The sequence below is a fragment of the Rattus norvegicus genome, chromosome 5 (genome assembly GCF_021556685.1).
Source record: "Rattus norvegicus strain SHRSP/BbbUtx chromosome 5, alternate assembly SHRSP_T2T, whole genome shotgun sequence".
Classification (NCBI taxonomy): domain Eukaryota; kingdom Metazoa; phylum Chordata; class Mammalia; order Rodentia; family Muridae; genus Rattus; species Rattus norvegicus.
In genome coordinates this window covers 152,568,374-152,585,915 of record NC_141538.1, presented here as the reverse complement: position 1 = coordinate 152,585,915, position 17,542 = coordinate 152,568,374, and the positions used below count along the sequence as shown (strand labels likewise).

General features: G+C 51.5%; 1 protein-coding gene across 2 annotated transcripts; it reads right to left on the bottom strand.

The window, feature by feature from the left end:
• Positions 1-1,955: 1,955 nt before the first annotated feature.
• Slc30a2 (solute carrier family 30 member 2) lies at positions 1,956-14,177 on the bottom strand. 2 transcript variants are annotated; one of them, NM_001083122.1, is made up of 8 exons: positions 14,055-14,177; positions 13,177-13,385; positions 11,013-11,159; positions 9,247-9,400; positions 7,916-8,087; positions 7,103-7,208; positions 4,284-4,418; positions 1,956-3,998 (listed from the first exon to the last, which is right to left on the bottom strand). In NM_001083122.1, the coding sequence occupies exons 1-8, from the start codon at positions 14,102-14,104 to the stop codon at positions 3,853-3,855; spliced, it is 1,119 nt and encodes a 372-aa protein (NP_001076591.1). In that variant the 5' UTR covers positions 14,105-14,177; the 3' UTR covers positions 1,956-3,852. The 2 variants fall into 2 exon arrangements, with proteins under 2 accessions (NP_001076591.1, NP_037022.1); NM_012890.2 differs by lacking the exon at positions 14,055-14,177 and having other exon boundaries at positions 13,177-13,447.
• Between the last annotated feature and the right edge of the window lie 3,365 nt (positions 14,178-17,542).

Here is a 17,542-nt window from a genome sequence, read left to right as displayed (position 1 = left end):
ACGCTCCGGCTATAAATACCCTTCCAGCAGCTTAGCTGTGTGGCGGGGCGCTCAGGGTCAACGAGGGGCGTGTGTGGAACTGGTGTGATTCCAGACAGGGAGGGGGGCGGTCTAACCCAGTCCAAGGTATCGGGTGTTTTCCTTCTTTGATGGCTTCAGTCGCTGTGGAAACTCCCGTGACTAGGTTGCTGGCTGGAACAGGCTGTCCCCTGAGGCCTCCCACCCCCTTTCTCCAATTCACTCCTGCCCCTGTATGACTCAGGTCTTTCCTGGAGTCTGTCACAGCTGGGTGTGGAAAGCCAGTTGTCTAATGGAAGCCGGGAGCTGTCAGATGCTTTGAGGTGCAAGGTGGGGGGAGGGGGCAGACTGGAGATTAAAGTGGGGGAGGTGGCCTGGCCCAGGGTCAAGAACAGTTGAGGGTGAGAGGACACACAGCTGCGATCTAGGCAGCCTGCCAAGGATAGAAAGGGCACCCCGTGCCAGGGCCAGCCGGGGGACAGAGGCACCTTTGCAGTGGTGGCTCGAACACCCAGGATGATGGACCAACTGCCTTGGGATGGTTATGCCTGTGTGGAAGACATTGTTGGATTCAGGGCTCGCACTGTGCTAAATGTTCAACTCAGGGCAAGTCTCAACTTCTACTGCCCAGGAATGAGAGACATCTGTCCCACATCAGCTGTAGGACTTAATCCCTCTGAACCTTCATTTTCTATAAAAATGAAAGCTGGGGGGTGGGGGCCTTGAGAGATGGCTCAGTGGTTAAGAACACTTACTACTCTTTTTTTTTTTTTTTTGTTCTTTTTTTCGGAGCTGGGGACCGAACCCAGGGCCTTGTGCTTCCTAGGCAAGCGCTCTACCACTGAGCTAAATCCCCAACCCCAAGAACACTTACTACTCTTGCAAAGGACCCCTTCCTGGGTTCCTGGCTCCCACATTGGATCACAAACACCTATAACTCCTGTTCCCGGGGATCCAACACCCTCTTCTGGCCCCCGAAGGCACCCACACTTGTGGTTCACATACAGATAAGTATGTGTGTGTGCACGCACAATTTAAAAAGAAAGAAAGAAGAGACTCTGGTGGCTGGCGTCTATAGTCTCCAATACTCAGGAGGCAGGGGCAGGGGCAGGAGACCCCTCTGAAAGGGGTCCCAGGTGACCATCTCTTGAGAGGTATAAGGATGTGGCACACTGTGACGCCTGAATCCTCCTAAATCCTGGGGTTAATGGGGGCTGAGGGGTGGGCATTTGATTACTTGAGACTGGAGGAGTCTATCTTCCCCATTCCAGGTCCACACTGATTTCACACAGACCTGACCCTCAATCAGTGGGACAGTGCTGGAAGGCCTAGTTTTTCTTCACAGTTGGAGGGAAGTTCAAAGACATGGGGGCCGGGTACAGGCTACTCAAGAGGCTGAGGCAGAAGGATGGGAAGGTCAGGCTAGCGCGGGCTATCTAAAACTAAGAATCGAAAAAGCCTGATGTCTGCTGTATACCTCTAATGACAGCTTAGGAAGCAGAGACAAGAGGGCCAGTGAGATGGCTCTGTGGGGGAAAGGGCAGGCCTGGTGACCTGGAGTCCATCCCCAGAGCCCACAGTGTTAGGAGAGAAGCAACTCCCTGAGGTTGTCCTCTGACCTTAGCTCAGTATAGAACACACATGCCCACGCCCATACACAGACACACAATAATCAATTTTTTAAAAAATTTAAGATGACCGGGAGTTCAAGGCTATCTCAAGGGCTACCTGAGCAGCCTGTCTGAAAAACAAAACAGAAACTGAGCAGCTGGAGAGATGACTCAGGGGTTAGAGACCGCTGGCTTCAGTTCCCATAGCCACAGGGTGGCTCACCACCATCTTTGAGTTCCAGGGGATCTGATGCCTTCTCGTCTCCACTGGTACCAAGTATGCAGGTGGTGCACATAGATACCTGCAAGGCAAAATACTCACACACATAAAGCAAATGCTAGCCATTTATTTTTTAAAATTGGGTGGTGTTGGTGGAGGCCAACACCTAGCCTTTCCTCTTATGTGCTAGGGCAGCCAATACAGGAACGTGGGAGGCCTGTCTGGCCCTTCACAAGAGCCTTTCCAGGACACTGATCAAAGAAACCAATACACAACCACCAGGCTGGGCTGCCTGCACACTCCTGTGGGGGAGATGTCAGGATGTCCCTGGTCTTCGTGTGAGTCACGGGTACTAAGAAGTGACAACCAGTTGGCCTGCATGAACATGTACACATTGGCCCAGGACTTCCTACGAAGGCAGGCCTGTCACCTGTATAAGATTGGGGACATCTCTCAACTGTTGCGCCTGTAACCTCAAGCCAGCTCTAAGGATTCTTCAAATGGACTCCAAGGACACCCCTCCTGTCAGCCCCTGGACTCGTCCTCACCCCTAATAAGGTCACGGTCGATTAGGCAACAGAGCAGGATCTTCTATCTCTTGAGACAGGTCAAGGGAAGTGGCCTGGCCCTGGGGCTATGAGAACAAGAGCTAACTGGAATCTGTCCCTGCCACCTGTTAAGGCCACTGACATGGCTTCCTGGGCTGGGGTACCAGGAAGGAACCAGCCAGGTTTTTCCCTATGAAGAGGCCTCTCTTCCTCCTTCTCTTCCAGGAAGTCACTTGGGGCCCAACAGTCAAAGTGAGCAAGGCAGAGGGAAGCCTCAGGTGCCCCTTGGCCTCATGTCTTGGGGGCAGTTGTATGAATGCTGTCCCCAAGGCCTTGGCAAGCCATGTTATATAGCCAAGACATAGGCTCTTCTCCCAGTTCAGTAAAGCTAATCAGAGACGGATCCCCTAGGAGCAAATTCCTCCTGGACAAAAGAATGGAAACTAGGTTCTTTCTACCCCTGGTGAGGATGGAGTTAACCTGTCCCAACCTCCCATAGCCCTCCCTCGAGGGTGGCTCAGACCTGATTACCTGACACTGATCACAGAAATTCACCTAAAGACAGAGAGGAACAATTCCACCAAGTTACGGCCCGACCTCTACGCAGTCTTTCAGAGTTTGTTCAGTTGGGCCGGTCAGTCACCCAAAGACATGCCAAGGAACAATTAGTTCTTTGATTAGGTCACTCATGGTTCCCTGGGGTCCCACATACAGGCACTTGCTTATAGACCTTAACCGCTAAGTTAGCTCGCTTTCCCAAACTAACTCAGAAGCCGGTTTCTCCTTCCCCCTTTTCCTCTCTTCATTTTTGTCTTTAAATCGTGTGTGCACGCACACCTGCTTGCCGGTGTGTGACACTCTCACTGTTCCTTTAACCCGCTCCCCCATTATAACCATCCAGCTGTTTACAGAACTCCACTGCTGACCCTAACTCAGAAGCCCTGGCTCTCTCTCCAACCTCCCTCTCCTTCAGCAGCTGCTGAGATGTCCGGCTTGGCTTGCCTGGACTGTGATTGGGTTTGTTTTTTTTTTTTCCTTCTCCCAAATTCTAATAAAACATCCTCAGATCTTCCCCCTGACTCCGGTTCAAAAACTCTTTTATCAATGTGACCGATTCTTTTAAAGGGAGCTCCAACTATCCAGTCACGTGACACGTGGATCTTGTTCAACTTTTGGTTCAGACAGAGACCCTGGCTTATACAAGGACACCCCAAAATCCCTTTCTGCGCCTCAGTGTCTCTCCAGCTGTGGTGTGAGCATAACATTAGTCCAGGATCCAGCCTAAACACAGTCCTGAAAGAGAAGTGGGGCCTCGTCTGCTATGTCCCCATCCTAGGAGAGTCCCATGGTGTAGTGGACCAGGCCATGTCTTGATCCTGGGGTCCCGGCTGCACACGGACTATTCTGCCCTCAGGTCTTGGCCATACTTCCAATGAGATGGTGTCTGGCCAGGGAGTTATTCCGAGGGACCCTGGCACTCCTGGCAGCTCTTCATGTCCTCAGAGTAGCTCTCAATTTGGATGGTCATGGTGTGGAAATTGAACTTCCCCTGGAGGCGGTCCCTAGCCACCTTCAGCACAGCCTGGGCATCAACATTCTGGGCTAGGAAGAGAGAAACATGGGTGTTTGCATTCACGTCTACCCCTGGGGCACAGACTAGGGGACAAGAGACACTAGGGGGTGGTCCTGCATCAGGGAAGCCAGAGAACTTGAGCCTGTCTCCCCCATCCACTCACCCCCTCTCGCCTCTCCCCTGTACAAAGGAGTTATCTCTCTCCAGAAACACAGTGTCGAGGTCAAAGGGCATGCTTAGCATGTGGCCAGACCTTGGCAAACCCTCCTGAAGGGCCCAGGCCCTTGGACGCTTCTCCCTCGACCAGTACTCACCAATGGCTATGTGGACAGACAGCACGGGCTGGGCCACTGTCAGCGCCCAGATATGCAGGCTGTGTAAGGCTTCCACACCATCCACGGACAGCAGAAGATTTTTCACAGTTGTGAAGTCCACACCTTTGGGAGTCCCTGGGGACATCGAACACAATGCTAAAGGTCTCGCCCCTCCCTCCCCCATTCCTCCAGGGCTACCTATGCAGAAGGCCTCCATGACCAGCGGCTCCACGAGGCTCCCATCCCTCACAGGGAACATCAACCCCCCACAACGCCCCAATGATTTATCTGTGTCTGGAAACTCTAAGAACATGAGACGGTTCTGCTCACAGCTATAACGTCAGTGCCCAGAGCAGAACCCTACTTAAATTTTCATTTTAAACTGTTTGCTTTTTAGACAGAGTCTTGTTGCTATGCACCCCCACACTGGTCTGGGAAGATTCTACTTCAGCTTGCTGGGTGGTGGGATTACAGATGTGGGCCCACGAGGTGCGGCAGTCACATAGGATGGATGCCTTAACTGCCTTGCCTTGGAACCCCTGCCAACCCCAGGCCTGAGCTCTACTCTTCCAACTGTCCCTGAACCCCGTGAATTGAGGTGACTCCAGGGAGATCATTTTATAGCCCACTTTGCCGCTGGGGCATGAACAGGATGAGTGCCCTGAGAGCTGTGGGAAAGGACTGAGCTGGGGTAGATTCACCCAGCATCTGTGGCCACATGCGTCTCTATTTCCAACACTTGGGAGGCTGGGGCGGTCCAGTCTGAGATGGACATAGAGACCCCATCTCAAAAACAAGGAATTAGAGAGATTGGAACCACTTGCTGCTCTTCTGGAGGATCAAGGTTCAATTCCCAGCACCCTTTAAAGGTCCTAGAAGTCAGAATGCTGAGGTAGGTGGATCTCTGTAAATGTGAGGCCCAGTCTGGGCTACATAGTGAATTCTGGAACAGCTAGGGCTATAAATTGAGACTTTGTCTCAAAAATGAAATAAAATCTTCATTTTTAAGAGTTGCTGGGGGCTGGAGAGATGGCTCAGAGGTTAAGAGCACTGACTGCTCTTCCAGAGGTCCTGAGTTCAATTCCCAGCAACCACATGGTGGCTCACAACCATCTATAATCAGGTCTGGTGCCCTCTTCTGGCCTGCAGGTGCATACATGTAGGCAGAAAGCTGTATGATGTATACATAATAAATAAATAAATGAAAAAAATTGAAAAAAAAAAAAGAGTTGCTGGGTTTGGAGGTACATGCTTTTAAACCTGGCGCTTGGAAGGCAGAGTTTGTGGCCAACCTGGTGTTGAGTTCCAGGGCCAGGATGATGCTGAAAGATGCTATTTCAAACTCTGCCCCTCATACAAAACCACAGAACCCAGAACACACCCGAATCCCAGTCCTCCTGCTCAAAGGCACCTGACTGTTGGGGGAGGAATGGCTGGAACACCAGGTGTTACCAAGGCCACTCAGCCACGTGACCAGCCAAGGAAGACACATTCCAAGCTGGGGAGGAGGCAGCCCAGGGTCTACAGGGAGGGTGAGCACTGGCTGAGACCCAGCTGGGAACTGGCACACTTGGTCAGCTCAGAGCCCTGAGGACCGGTGTTAGGTCCTAGAGCCCGGCTCCCACTCCAGTGCGGTGGAGTGGTTCTCCAAACATCCACACCATCCTTGAGGCTGATTAGACACAGGCTGAAAGAGAGCCCCAAAGGCAGGCTGGGGAGACAATTCAGCTGGTAACCACAGAGCTAGATGCCTGTTAGATCCCTCAGAACTCGCACTAGACACACGTGCACACACACACATGCACTCGGTGTGCACATTTGTAATCCCAGACAGGCAGATTCCTTGGGACTTATTGGCCAGTCAGCTTAGTCTAATTATAGAGAGCCTCAGATGTGGAGAGATGGGTGAGGGAGTAAAGTTAGGACATGACTGACTTCAGGTGCCCAGCACCCAAAAACAAACAAACAAACAAACAAACAAACAAACAACAAAACAAAACAAAACCAAAATCTCTTCAGGAACCCTAGAGCTGGGTGGGAGATGAATAACAAGGACACCATGGCTTGCTGGGCAGCCCAGCTTTGAGAAAGCTCTGGGTTCAGTGAGAGACCCTAATACGCAATTTAAAAAAACACGGTGAGGTGAGTATGGTAGCAGGTTTAGTCCTAGCACTCCAGAGGCAAAGGCAGACAACCTGTGCGTTCAAGCTTGGTCTACGTGAGACCCTGTCTGTGATGGCTTGAATATGCTCAGCCCAGGGAGTGGCACTATTTAGAGATGTGGCCTTGTTGGAGCAGGTGTGTCACTGTTGGTGTGGGCTCTGAGACCCTCATCCTAGCTGCCTGGAAGTCAGTCTTCCACTAGCAGCCTTCAGGTGAAGATGTAGAACTTTCAGCTCCTCCTGCACCATGCCTGCCTGGATGCTACCATGTTCCTGCCTTGATGCTAGTGGACTGAACCTCTGAACCTGTAAGCCAGCCCCGATTAAATGTTGTCATTATAAGAGCTGCTTTGGTCATGGTGTCTGTTCACAGCAGTAAACCCTAACTAAGACACTGTCTTAAAAGTCTGGGGGAGAGCTGAGCACAGCGACTCAGCTTTAATGCCAGCACTTGGGAGGCAGGGGCAGATCTGTGAGTTTGAGGCCAACCTGGTCTACGTGGTGAGTTGCAGGACAACAACCAGAGCTACACAGTGGGACTCTGGTTCAATGACAACAAAATCCGGCTGAGGAAGACACCCGGGTGGCAAGCTCTGGTTTCCACACACAACCTAAGGTTGTGTGCCACCCACCCCAGAGCCCTAAGGTCCAAGTTACCTTCCATGAGAACCAAGATCACATCTCTCAGGATGGTTAACGTTGTCCCCAAGACCAGGATGGAGAAGAGGAAGGTGCAGATGGGGTCCACGTACTTGTACTCGGGCTGCAGAAGGAAAACAAACCTGGGCCTCATCAGCATCAGCCTGGGTCTCCCTCCTTCCCTCCAGCAGCGCTCTATCAGGGGAGGTCGCTCTTCAGGGTGAGAAGAGGCCTCACTCTGGCCCTTGTCCATCAGTTTTCTATTCTATTCTCCACCAAGAGCTCAGGACGCACCTTCCTAAAGAGCTGAGATCTAGGCAGAGCTAAAAAGAGGTCCCAGTAGTTCATTCACCATTCCCATTTTACAGGTGGAAAAACTGAGGCTGAATGAGACCCAAGCAATTCATTCATCATACAGCTTTGGACACACAAGTGGCTCTTTCTACCTCCCATTGCCTGTGTGTGTGATGTGCAATGCCCGGGCTTCAGCAACACAGTCTTGGGCTTAGATCCAGCTTCACAGCCTATGTGAAACTGGACAAGTTACAGGACTTTCCGGAACCACATACAAAACAACTGCCGGGGTTGGGGATTTAGCTCAGTGGTAGAGCGCTTGCCTAGCAAGCGCAAGGCCCTGGGTTCGGTCCCCAGCTCCGAAAAAAAAAAATTAAAAAAAAAAAAGGTGCCAAGATTTGCTAAGTATTACATAAATATTCCTTCCCTTTCTCTACTCTCTCATCCCAAACTGGAGGGAGCCCAGCCTGGAAAAAGCCCTGTGCAGGGCAGCCCCAGGTACTAGCCCATCCCTCTCCACCTGTGCCCCGTTCTGACCTTGAAGTATATAATATAGGCTGCCACCAGGACGCCCACACTCTGTAGAAGGTCCCCAACCACATGAATGAAGGCAGCTCGGACACTGGGGTTCTGCTGCTGCTGGCTGCTGTCCTCATGGCTGTGCCCATGGCTGTGTCCATGTCCAGACTGATGGAGGGCCAGCCCCATTCTGTGAAGACAGACAAAGCCCAGGGGCTGGATGAGGTTTCAAATCAGCCAGGCACAGTCTACCCATTAGGGCTTGCCTCCCCGCCAGTGAAATCCTGAGGCCTCAGTACTCGGTGAGCCTCTCAGGCTTAGCAATCTACAGCCTTGGCTCAGAGCCACAGGGCCAAGAGCTCTGCCCATAATGGGAGGTTGTCTGAGCTCAATCTCCAGAGCTGAATTTCGGAGCAAGCGGGCAATGAAGTCAGCAGGTTCACCCCATCACATTACAAGTGGGAAGACCGAGATTGTGAGCACAGGAGACAGAAGACCCACAAACCCATGCTGTGCCCACCGGCCCTTCCTAGTGAGAGCAGTTTTAGCCATGTCAACCTCACTTAGCCTCTGTTCCAGCATGGACCAGATACACCCGACTGCTGTGTTTGGCCTTGGAGGTTATTCTCAGACACAAAATGTGTGTGTGGGGGGGTGTGTCTGTAACCTCTGGCTGTTAGCTTACAGGCGGTTGGTTGCATTAGGCTCCTCCCGGGGACCTAGCAATGGCTCACATCATGATCCGCCAGGTGGTCAGGTGTGGGCTACATATAAAAGGACTGCCTGCCATTCCAGCACTTGTGCAACCCCTCCACCCCTCTCCCCACCCCCCTTCTGTCATTCCCTGTACCCCTCCCCTCTTCTCTGCCCTCTTGGCTCTGTTCCCCTCTGCCTGTCTATACGTCCACTCCTCTGCCTCTGCCCCTTCCCAGGTCCTCACTCCTCTCCCTTCCCCTGCTAAACCTCCTTTATACCAGATCTGTTGCATGTTGGAATTACTCAGGGGCACACCTTGCCATGGGCCTGCCAGGCACCCACTTGCTCCATAACATTCCATAACACCCATGTCCTTGCCCTCAGGTCTAAACGAGATGATGTGAAGCAAGTGCCAGAACTCAAAACCATGGGGGAAACTCTGTCCTGGTGGAATGCCTTAAACTCTGAACTCATTTACAGCTCCTGGAAGGGGAGCGCAGACTCCTTCCCTTGGGAGCTGATGGAGGCTTGCAATGGTGGTGGGGATAGTGTGTGTGTGTGTGTGTGTGTGTGTGTGTGTGTGTGTGTGTGTGTGTGTGTGAGAGAGAGAGAGAGAGAGAGAGGGGAGGGGAGGGAACTGGGGCCACACTCACATGATGTTCACAGCCACAGCGCAGCCCGAAGTGATCAACATGGTGTCCCCTTTGATCTCATAATCTCCAGAAATCAACCGCTGTACAGCCAGGTACACGAGCACCCCGGTCACCACCCAGATAGACAGTACAGACAGCAAGGCTCCAAGGATCTCTGGAAAGGAGCCCAACCACAACAGCAACCTGAGCCCGGGTTGTGGGTGGAGTAAGGGTGGGAGGGCCTACCCACTCCATGCTAGGCCCTCCTACTGAAACATCAAGGCCTGGGTCTCCTTGTCAGCTCCTCGGGACCCATCTCATCCCACCAGCGATGTCTGTGAACATCGGAGCTACAGAGTCATCGAGGCCAACCCTGTTTGTTCTATATGGGAAGAAACGGACACTAATATATATTGTAGCTAGCATGCTGGTGACCATGCTGTAAGAGGGCTACCGTCATTCCAGCACTTGCGCACCCCGTCCCTCTCCTTCGCACAATATGGGTTTAAGGCAGGGTGCCTGCCTGGCTTTGAGATCCTCCCTTTCTTGTTTATTTGGGGCCACATTATGTAGACCAGGCTACCTTTGAACTTAAGAGAGTCACCTGCCTCTGCCTCCCCTGTGCTAAGATTAAGGGTGCATGCCTAGTTTTTTTTTTTTCCACCCTCAAATAAAGGTAGTATCACTGCCTACTTTAATTAAGGTAGCAGGTCAGAAGGGGGCCCAGATCAAGCTGTCGCCACCACCGCCCCTGCCCTCCCCCCTCCCCAGGCTGGAATCACAGTTGTGAACCAAGAGTAGCAGGTGCTAAGGGCTGGGCCATCCCAAGTTCCTTGCTTTGCTCAATTGATAAATGGAGGCTGAAGACAGCAGGCCATCTCTCCCTCAGGGGAAGTATCTATGCCAACCCAGAAGTGAACGAACCACTCAAGGCAGTGCCTTTACTGACTGTTTCTTCTCTCAGAGCTGAGCCCTAGCAATGGGCAATGCTAATGCCATTTTTTCTAAGCCACTACTCTCTAAGCAAGGTAAACTTTGCTTCTCCATTAACTAGTAGCTCCCAGATGCTCAGGAGTTTCGGGAGGACAGAAGCCAAGGTAGACACTCTCTTGTTCCACAGAAGCTACGTTCTTGGCCTTACTTAGGGATCCCCCTAAGAGACCTTGTCCTAGCGTGGCATTCCTGGGGTGGTACATGCCTAATTCCAGTTCTTGGCTCTGACATGGAGTTACTGTGAGTTTAAAGCCAGCCTGGGCTATAGAGTGAGTTAGAGGCTAGCCTGGACTACCTCTCAAGATCCTGTAAACTGATACTGCACAGCCAGAAATGGGAGCACCCCAATGGACAATACAGACAGCAAGGCTCCAAGAAAACTAGCTGGGCGGGACACAAGCCTGGAATTTTAGGACTCAGGAGGTGGAGACACGAGGAACAGGAAGGGTAGCCTCAGCTACTTAAAAGCTCAAGGCCAGCCTGCACTACAGAGATGCTGACTCAAAACATTTAAAATGGGCTGGAGAGATGGCTCAACAGTTAAGAGCACTGTCTGCTCTTCCAGAGGTCCTGAGTTCAATTCCCAGCAACCACATGGTGGCTCACAACCATCTGTAATGGGATCTGATGCCCTCTTCTGGTGTGTCTGAAGACAGCGACAGTGTGGTCATATAAAATAAATAAATAATCTTTTTTAAAAAAACATTTAAAATTCTAAACAAACAAAGAACCATACCAGGCCCCACATGCTTTCTCTTGATCAACCCCATCTCTGGTCCACTGAGGATCCTTACCAGCTCGCTGCCAGCCGAAGTTCATGGTCTTGGTGGCTGGCCGGGAGGACACCCAGAGGGAGAAGAGACTAATGAGCATGCTGGCGAAATCAGTGAGCAGGTGGGCCGCGTCGGTCATGATGGCTAAGCTCTGTGCCAGGTACCCACCTGAGGAATTGAGAGCCAGGGCGGTGAGTTTCCCCCAGAGGGCCAGCTCCCCCAGTAGTGCACAGCAGAGAGCCCATCAGCCCTGGAAGATGAGGCCCATTGGGTTCAGGGTCTCTGCACCTCTCAGTACAACATGAGCACCTGACCTCTTCTCTTGAGTCACAACTACTCCTGTGGAATTCATTCACGTCCACTCCCAGGCTCAGGCCATGGTGGAACACACCTTTAATCCCAGCAGAGACAGACAAGTCACTGAATTGAGGCAAAGCCAAGTTCCAAGCCACCTCAGGGATACACAGAGGAAGAACCCAGTGTGTGTGTGGGAGGGGGGCAAAAACCGTTAAACCCAGCGCTCAGGAGGCAGAGGTAGGTGGAGCTCTATGAGTTTGAGGCCAGCCTTAAGTCTAAAGAATGACCTCCAGGGGGTTGGGGATTTAGCTCAGTGGTAGAGCCCTTGCCTAGGAAGCGCAAGGCCCTGGGTTCGGTCCCCAGCTCTGGAAAAAAAGAACCAAAAAAAAAAAAAAAAAAAAAAAAAAAAAGAATGACTTCCAGGACAGCCAGGGCTACAGAGAAAAATTCCATCTAACTTAAAAAAAAAAAAGTTCAAAGAAAAGAAGACAGGCTGGAGAGATGGCTCAGTGGTTAAGAGCTCTGACTGCTCTTCCAGAGGTCCTGAGTTCAATTCCCAGCAACCACATGGTGGCTCACAACCATCTGTAATGGGATCCAATGCCCTCTTCTGGTGTGTCTGAAGAGAATGACAGTGTGCTCGCATATAATAAATAAATAAATAAATAAATCTTCTTTTAAAAAAAAGGAAGAAACAAAAGAAAGTGGTAAGTCATTTCTCCACTGGCGAAGTTAGCTAATTCAAGCAGATTAAAAGTATATATGAAGGCAGGTTTATTGGGAAACCACTCAGGTGAGTTCACTGGTCCCTGTGAGGGTCAGGGAAGTTGTCATGGAGAGGGAGACGGGAGGGGGAAGAAAAAGCAGGTGGCACTCTAGTGTGCAGACAGAGAGAGAGAGAGAGAGAGAGAGAGAGAGAGAGAGAGAGAGAGAGAGAGAGAACAAACAAGAATGAACAAGAAGACAAGAAGGCAGGAAGGCAGGGTACCGAAATGTCTGGATTATACAGGACCGAGCCTCTGGGGTCAGAAGTTCAGCCCCCTGGGCTAGAAAGTTCAGGTTGAAGGCAGAGTTTGCCATGTAGAGACTGAAGGATGCTGGGAGAACCTGGAGGCCAGGTTCACTTTGTTTAGTTCAATATGCACCTCAGCAGATTGTCTCAGACGTTAATCCCAACTGACAGAAAATCCAGTTCAGGCCTCAGTAGGGGCTCTTCTTAATTCTTTTATTATTAACTTAGTGTATGTGTTTTGCCTACCTGTATGTATGTATGTATGTATGTATGTATGTATGTATGTATATATGTATGTATATATGTATACCACATGCCTGGTGCCCACTGAAGCCACAAGAGGGCATCTGATTCCCTGATTCCTTGGGACTAGAATAACAGATGACCATGAGCCACCAGGTAGATGCTGGGAAGCAGGTCCCCTGGAACAGCAGCCAGTGCTCTTAACTACAGAGCCATGGCTCTAGCCAAGAGATTACCTTAAAAAAAAAAAAAAAGTTAGCCCAGCGGTAGTGGCCCATGAAAGGCAGAGACAGGCAGATCTCTGAGTTCGAAGCCCGTCTGGCGTAAGAGGGAGTTACAACAGCCAGGGCTACACAGAGAAACCCTGTCTCGAAAAAAACAATAAACAAATGAATACTGGTGGTTGTGGTGTCACACACCATGAATCCCAGCACTCGAGGAGCAGACAGAGACATGAGTTCAAGGCCAGCCAAGGCTACTGAGAGAGAGAGAGAGAGAGAGAGAGAGAGAGAGAGAGAGAGAGAGAGAGAATTAAGCGATTAAACTGGGGTGGCTATTAGTGCCATTAGCATTGATGTGAGCATTCGGCCTATCCGCGCAACAACTTCACTTGATTCCCACACACGGCCTTACCAATAATCTCTCCAATCATGAACACCAGGCAGATGGCAGAGGCCACATAGAGTTTGCGTCGGGCCCTCTGCTTCTCGGAGTTGGGGTGACTTCCAGAATCCTTCTGCGCATGACAGTAATGGTTGCTCTGGACAGCCAGTTCAACAGAGGGCAGGTTCACAGGCGGGATTCGGCTAGCTTCACTCTTCCACAGAGCTCCAAAGAAAGACCTGGAGGCCAGGGTTAGGGCAGAAAAAATTGCTTGGCCGGAGGCAGGGAGGCAGCCCTGAGCCAGTCTCTGGTGTTATGGCTGGTGCGAAGTTTCTAGAACAAGTAAAAACACTCCAAACGCCGCAGTGGCTGGCGGGTAAGCAGAGGTAAGCAGCCAATGTTACGAGGAGGGTGGGGGTGGTACTGGGGAGGTAAGTCTTGGGACCTTGTTCTAGGATGGTCCCCTCCTCCTCCACCCATCCCCAGGCTGAGGAGAGTCTTTGCGAACTAGCCAAAGGGCAGTCCGTCCGGTCGAGCTCAGAGAGAGAACAGAGTTCTGGCTCAGACAGCAGCTAAAGACCATAGCTCAGCGCACCCGAGGGCACAGGGCCTCCCCACCTCAGGGCTACCCGGGATCAAAGTGCTGGAGTGAAGGCGGGGTTCCAGGCACCCTAGGTCCTACTCGGGCGCACGGGCTGGCAGCGTTCAGGATCTGTGTGCTTGGCCAGGTGAGACAGGTGATCCCTGAGGCTACGAGGTCCCTGCCAATTTCCTTTTTCTTGCCTCACCCCATCCCTCTGATCGGGTCCCAGTTCAAGCCCCCGCCCAGACCAACCACAGCCAAGATGGTCAAAGAGGAGGTGCGTGTGATGCCGCCCAGATTCCCGCCCCTTGGGGCTTGAACTTACCGGGCTCCGCGCGTGCTCTCCAGCAGGTTCTGCTTGTCCATGGTCTGCATGCCACCTCTCCCGGTGAGCCCTCGAAGTTGCGCGCGGGACGATGGCAGCTCGCAGTCACCTTCTACTTTCAGCTCTGGTCCTGCCTCTGCGCCCCGCGCCCGCTCGCTTTATCCCCGGCCCTCACCACCTCGTGTGAAGCCGCCCGCAGCGCGTCGTGTGCAAAAGCCCGCGGGGAGGGGGAAGGGCGGCCGGCTGCAAAGGGAATCGCTGCTCTGCCCCCAGGACCCGTCTCCTGCGTCCGGAGCCTGAAGGAGCCGAGAGGCCAGCGACCTAAAGTTTTTGCCTGGAGCAAAGAGGAAAGCACTTGCTAAGAGTTGCCCAGAGTTGCTAAGATAGGACTAGGTGACCAAAGCACCCGCTCTTCCCAGAATCCCATAGGAATTTAAAAAAAAAAAAAAAAAAGCCTTGGAATCTGGGTTTCTAGAAAATCAGCCCCGTGTGGTAGCACACACATTTAATGCCAGCAATGCGGAGGCTGAGTCAGGCAGATTTCTGGGTTCGAGGCCAGCCTGGTCTACAGAGTGAGTTCCAAGGCTACACAATGTCTCAAAAAACAAAACCAACCAACCAACCAAACAACAACCGGCAGAACGAAAGGAAAGAAAATTCTTTGATTGCCCTTAGGGCAGGGATGTGACTACTAGCAGCTTTGATGGGGGCTGCCAAGGGGAAGAGAGACTTCCTGGAGTTTGATTCTTGATTCAAGGGAATGACATTCCCACAGTGGGCTGGTGCTCTTGCCCTGTGGCTGCAGCCCTTTGCTGGGGCCGTGCCCAACGGACTGCAGTAGTTGGAGTTACAGATCCACTTTGAAAGTTCCTCCTGCCTTGCACTCTCTGATTGCGATCTGGAGTAGCTGCTTTATCTCTACCTCTACAAAGAACAGTGTCCTGTCTTTTTAATCGATGCTATCTGGGCAGAACAGACTTACTGCAGCAGCCTGTATACCCCAGAAGCCCCGAAAATTCCTGAGAGGGCGTGGTACCTTCAACCGAGAAGACCACGCCCCACATGTCCGTCCTTCCGTCCTTCTGCCCCCCCCCCCCCTCTCCTTGAGACAAGGTTTCTGTGCAACCCTGGCTGTCCTGGAACTCTCCTTGCTCTGTAGACCAGGCTGGCCTCAAACTTGCTTCTGCCTCTCCAGTGCTGAAATTAAAGGCATGTGCCCACTGTACTCCGCTTGCCCAATGTACTCTAAACAGTCTATCTCTTGGGGATTGGGCCCTATGGCTCGCCCTCCCCCACACCCCAGTACTGACTGCTGATGGGTATCTCCTTCCGGTTGATGACTTCCCTGCTCAGTCACTCCTTCTCCTAGAGTCTTCATGACCACAGCTTGTTAAGTATAACGGGGGTGGGGGTGGGGGTGGGGGGGTGTAGTTCATTGGTCGACTGGTCAATAAATCCTTGGAGGCTATCTCCAGGGCCCAGAGTGGGAGAAGGAAGGACTATGGCCATGTGTAGCCCAGGCTAGAATGAGACCTTGTCTCAAGGGGATGGAGGAAGGACTGGATTAGGGTAGCTCAGCTGGTAGTGTGGAGCCTTGAGTTCCAGCCACAGCACCACATTCACCAGGTGATGGTATAGGCTCGTCGTCCCACCTCTGCAGAGGTGGAGAGGGAAGGGATCGGAAGTTGAAGGTTCTCTTTAGCTATATAGCTACCTTGAGGCCAGCCTGGGGTACTTAAGACTTGAAGGCCCTCTCTCAATAAACAAGAATAATGAAAAGAAGCCCATACCAAACCCTCTCAGTTCAAAGAGTGGGGAGCAGAAGAAACAAAATTTCTGGGTGTAGTGCATAGGCCTGGAATTCGGTGCCTGGGAGCAGGGACAGACACTCCTCTCCTGGTGTGCTTGGCCCAGGGAGTGGCACTCTTGGAGTGGGTGTGGCCTTGTTGGAGTAGGTGTGTCACTGTGGGCGTGGGCTTTAAGACCCTCATCTTAGCTGCCTGGGATTGAGTATTCTGCTAGCAGCCTTCAGATGAAGATGTAGAACTCTCAGCTCCTCCTGTACCATGCCTGCCTGGATGCTGCCATGTTCCTGCCTTGATGATGATGGGCTGAACCTCTGACCTGTAAGATATCTTCAATTAAATGTTGTCCTTATAAGAGTTGCCTTGGGGGGCTGGAGAGATGGTTCAGTGGTTAAGAGCACTGACTGCTCTTCCAGAGGTCCTGAGTTCAATTCCCAGCAACCACATGGTGGTTCACAACCATCTATAATGGGATCTGATGCCCTCTTCTGGTGCGTCTGAAGACAGCAACAGTGTACTTATAAATAATAAATAAATCTTTAAAAAAAATAAAAAAAATAAGAGTTGCCTTGGTCATGGTGTCTGTTCACAGCAGTAAAACCCTAACGAAGACCCCTGGTCTTCCTGGTTTAGGGCTGAGCATGTGGGTGGGCACTCAACACCTGTGAAATTAAATTGAAATAAATAGGAGAACTCGACAAGGTCACACCGGCCTGCGTTCCAGGAATTCAGGATCCTTGGGCAGAAGGCTAGCCTGGGCAACTTTCAGGGACCTGTCCCAAAGTGAAAAAGTCCTGGAGTGTGAGCTTGGTGGCAGAGGACCCCTACTAGGCACAAAGCCCTTAGTGCAGTCCCTGCTCCTATAAACATGAATCGGGTGAGAGGCAGAAAGTGCTGTTCAAGGGAGTTGCTGTAGGATCACTGCCCTATCTTACCTAAGGTAGAGAGACGGCGACAGTGTTAGAGCACCCTCTTCCTCCTTGGTGCCAAACACATAAATTCTCAAGGTTTTGGTTTTGGTTTTTTGAGACAAGAGTTTCTCTGTGTAACAGACCTGGCTGTCCTAGAACTTGATTTGTAGACCAGGCTGGCCTCAAACTCACAGAGGTCTGCCTGCTTCTGCCTCCCAAGCACTCGAATCAAAGGTGCGCACCACCATGCCCAGTTCAACAGATTTGTTTTAAATCCATATTCCAATATGCACGTTTATATGTTTGTATATGTGAACACACACTCACACACACACACACACACACACACACACACACACACACAATTTAGTTTGGCATGGCTTGTTTGACTTGAGACAGTCTCCCGATGTAATTAAGACTGTCTTGGAATTTAAGATCCCCCTGCCTCAGCATCCTGAGTGATGGGATTGCAAGCTACCACCCAACTAAATTCCTTTTGATTTTACTTTTTGTTTTTTTGAGACCGGATTGAGCCAGCCTAGGCTGACCATGAATTTTCTTGAGCTACTGATCTTCGTGCCTTGCTCCCCCACCTGAACCACAGAAATTCCAATCTTAGGAGCTGATCATAAAAGAATTCTCTGGCCTGACCAACCAGAGAGGCCCTGCTCAGTATCTGAGGCGAGGAAAGTGAACAGACAGGCTCTGCTTGGTTTTGTCACCTAACTATTAGCATTGGGTCTGACTTTTCTCATCTAATCAAATGGCTCAG

Excerpts from the sequence above, each read along its gene's own strand:
- Slc30a2 (NM_001083122.1), bottom strand. The coding sequence starts at position 14,104 with ATGCAGACCATGGACAAGCAGAACCTGCTGGAGAGCACGCGCGGAGCC. Across the intron at positions 13,386-14,054 it reads GAGAGCACGCGCGGAGCCCG|GTCTTTCTTTGGAGCTCTGT; the intron begins GTAAGTTCAAGC and ends CCTGGCCTCCAG. Across the intron at positions 3,999-4,283 it reads GTCTGTCCACATAGCCATTG|CCCAGAATGTTGATGCCCAG; the intron begins GTGAGTACTGGT and ends CTCTCTTCCTAG.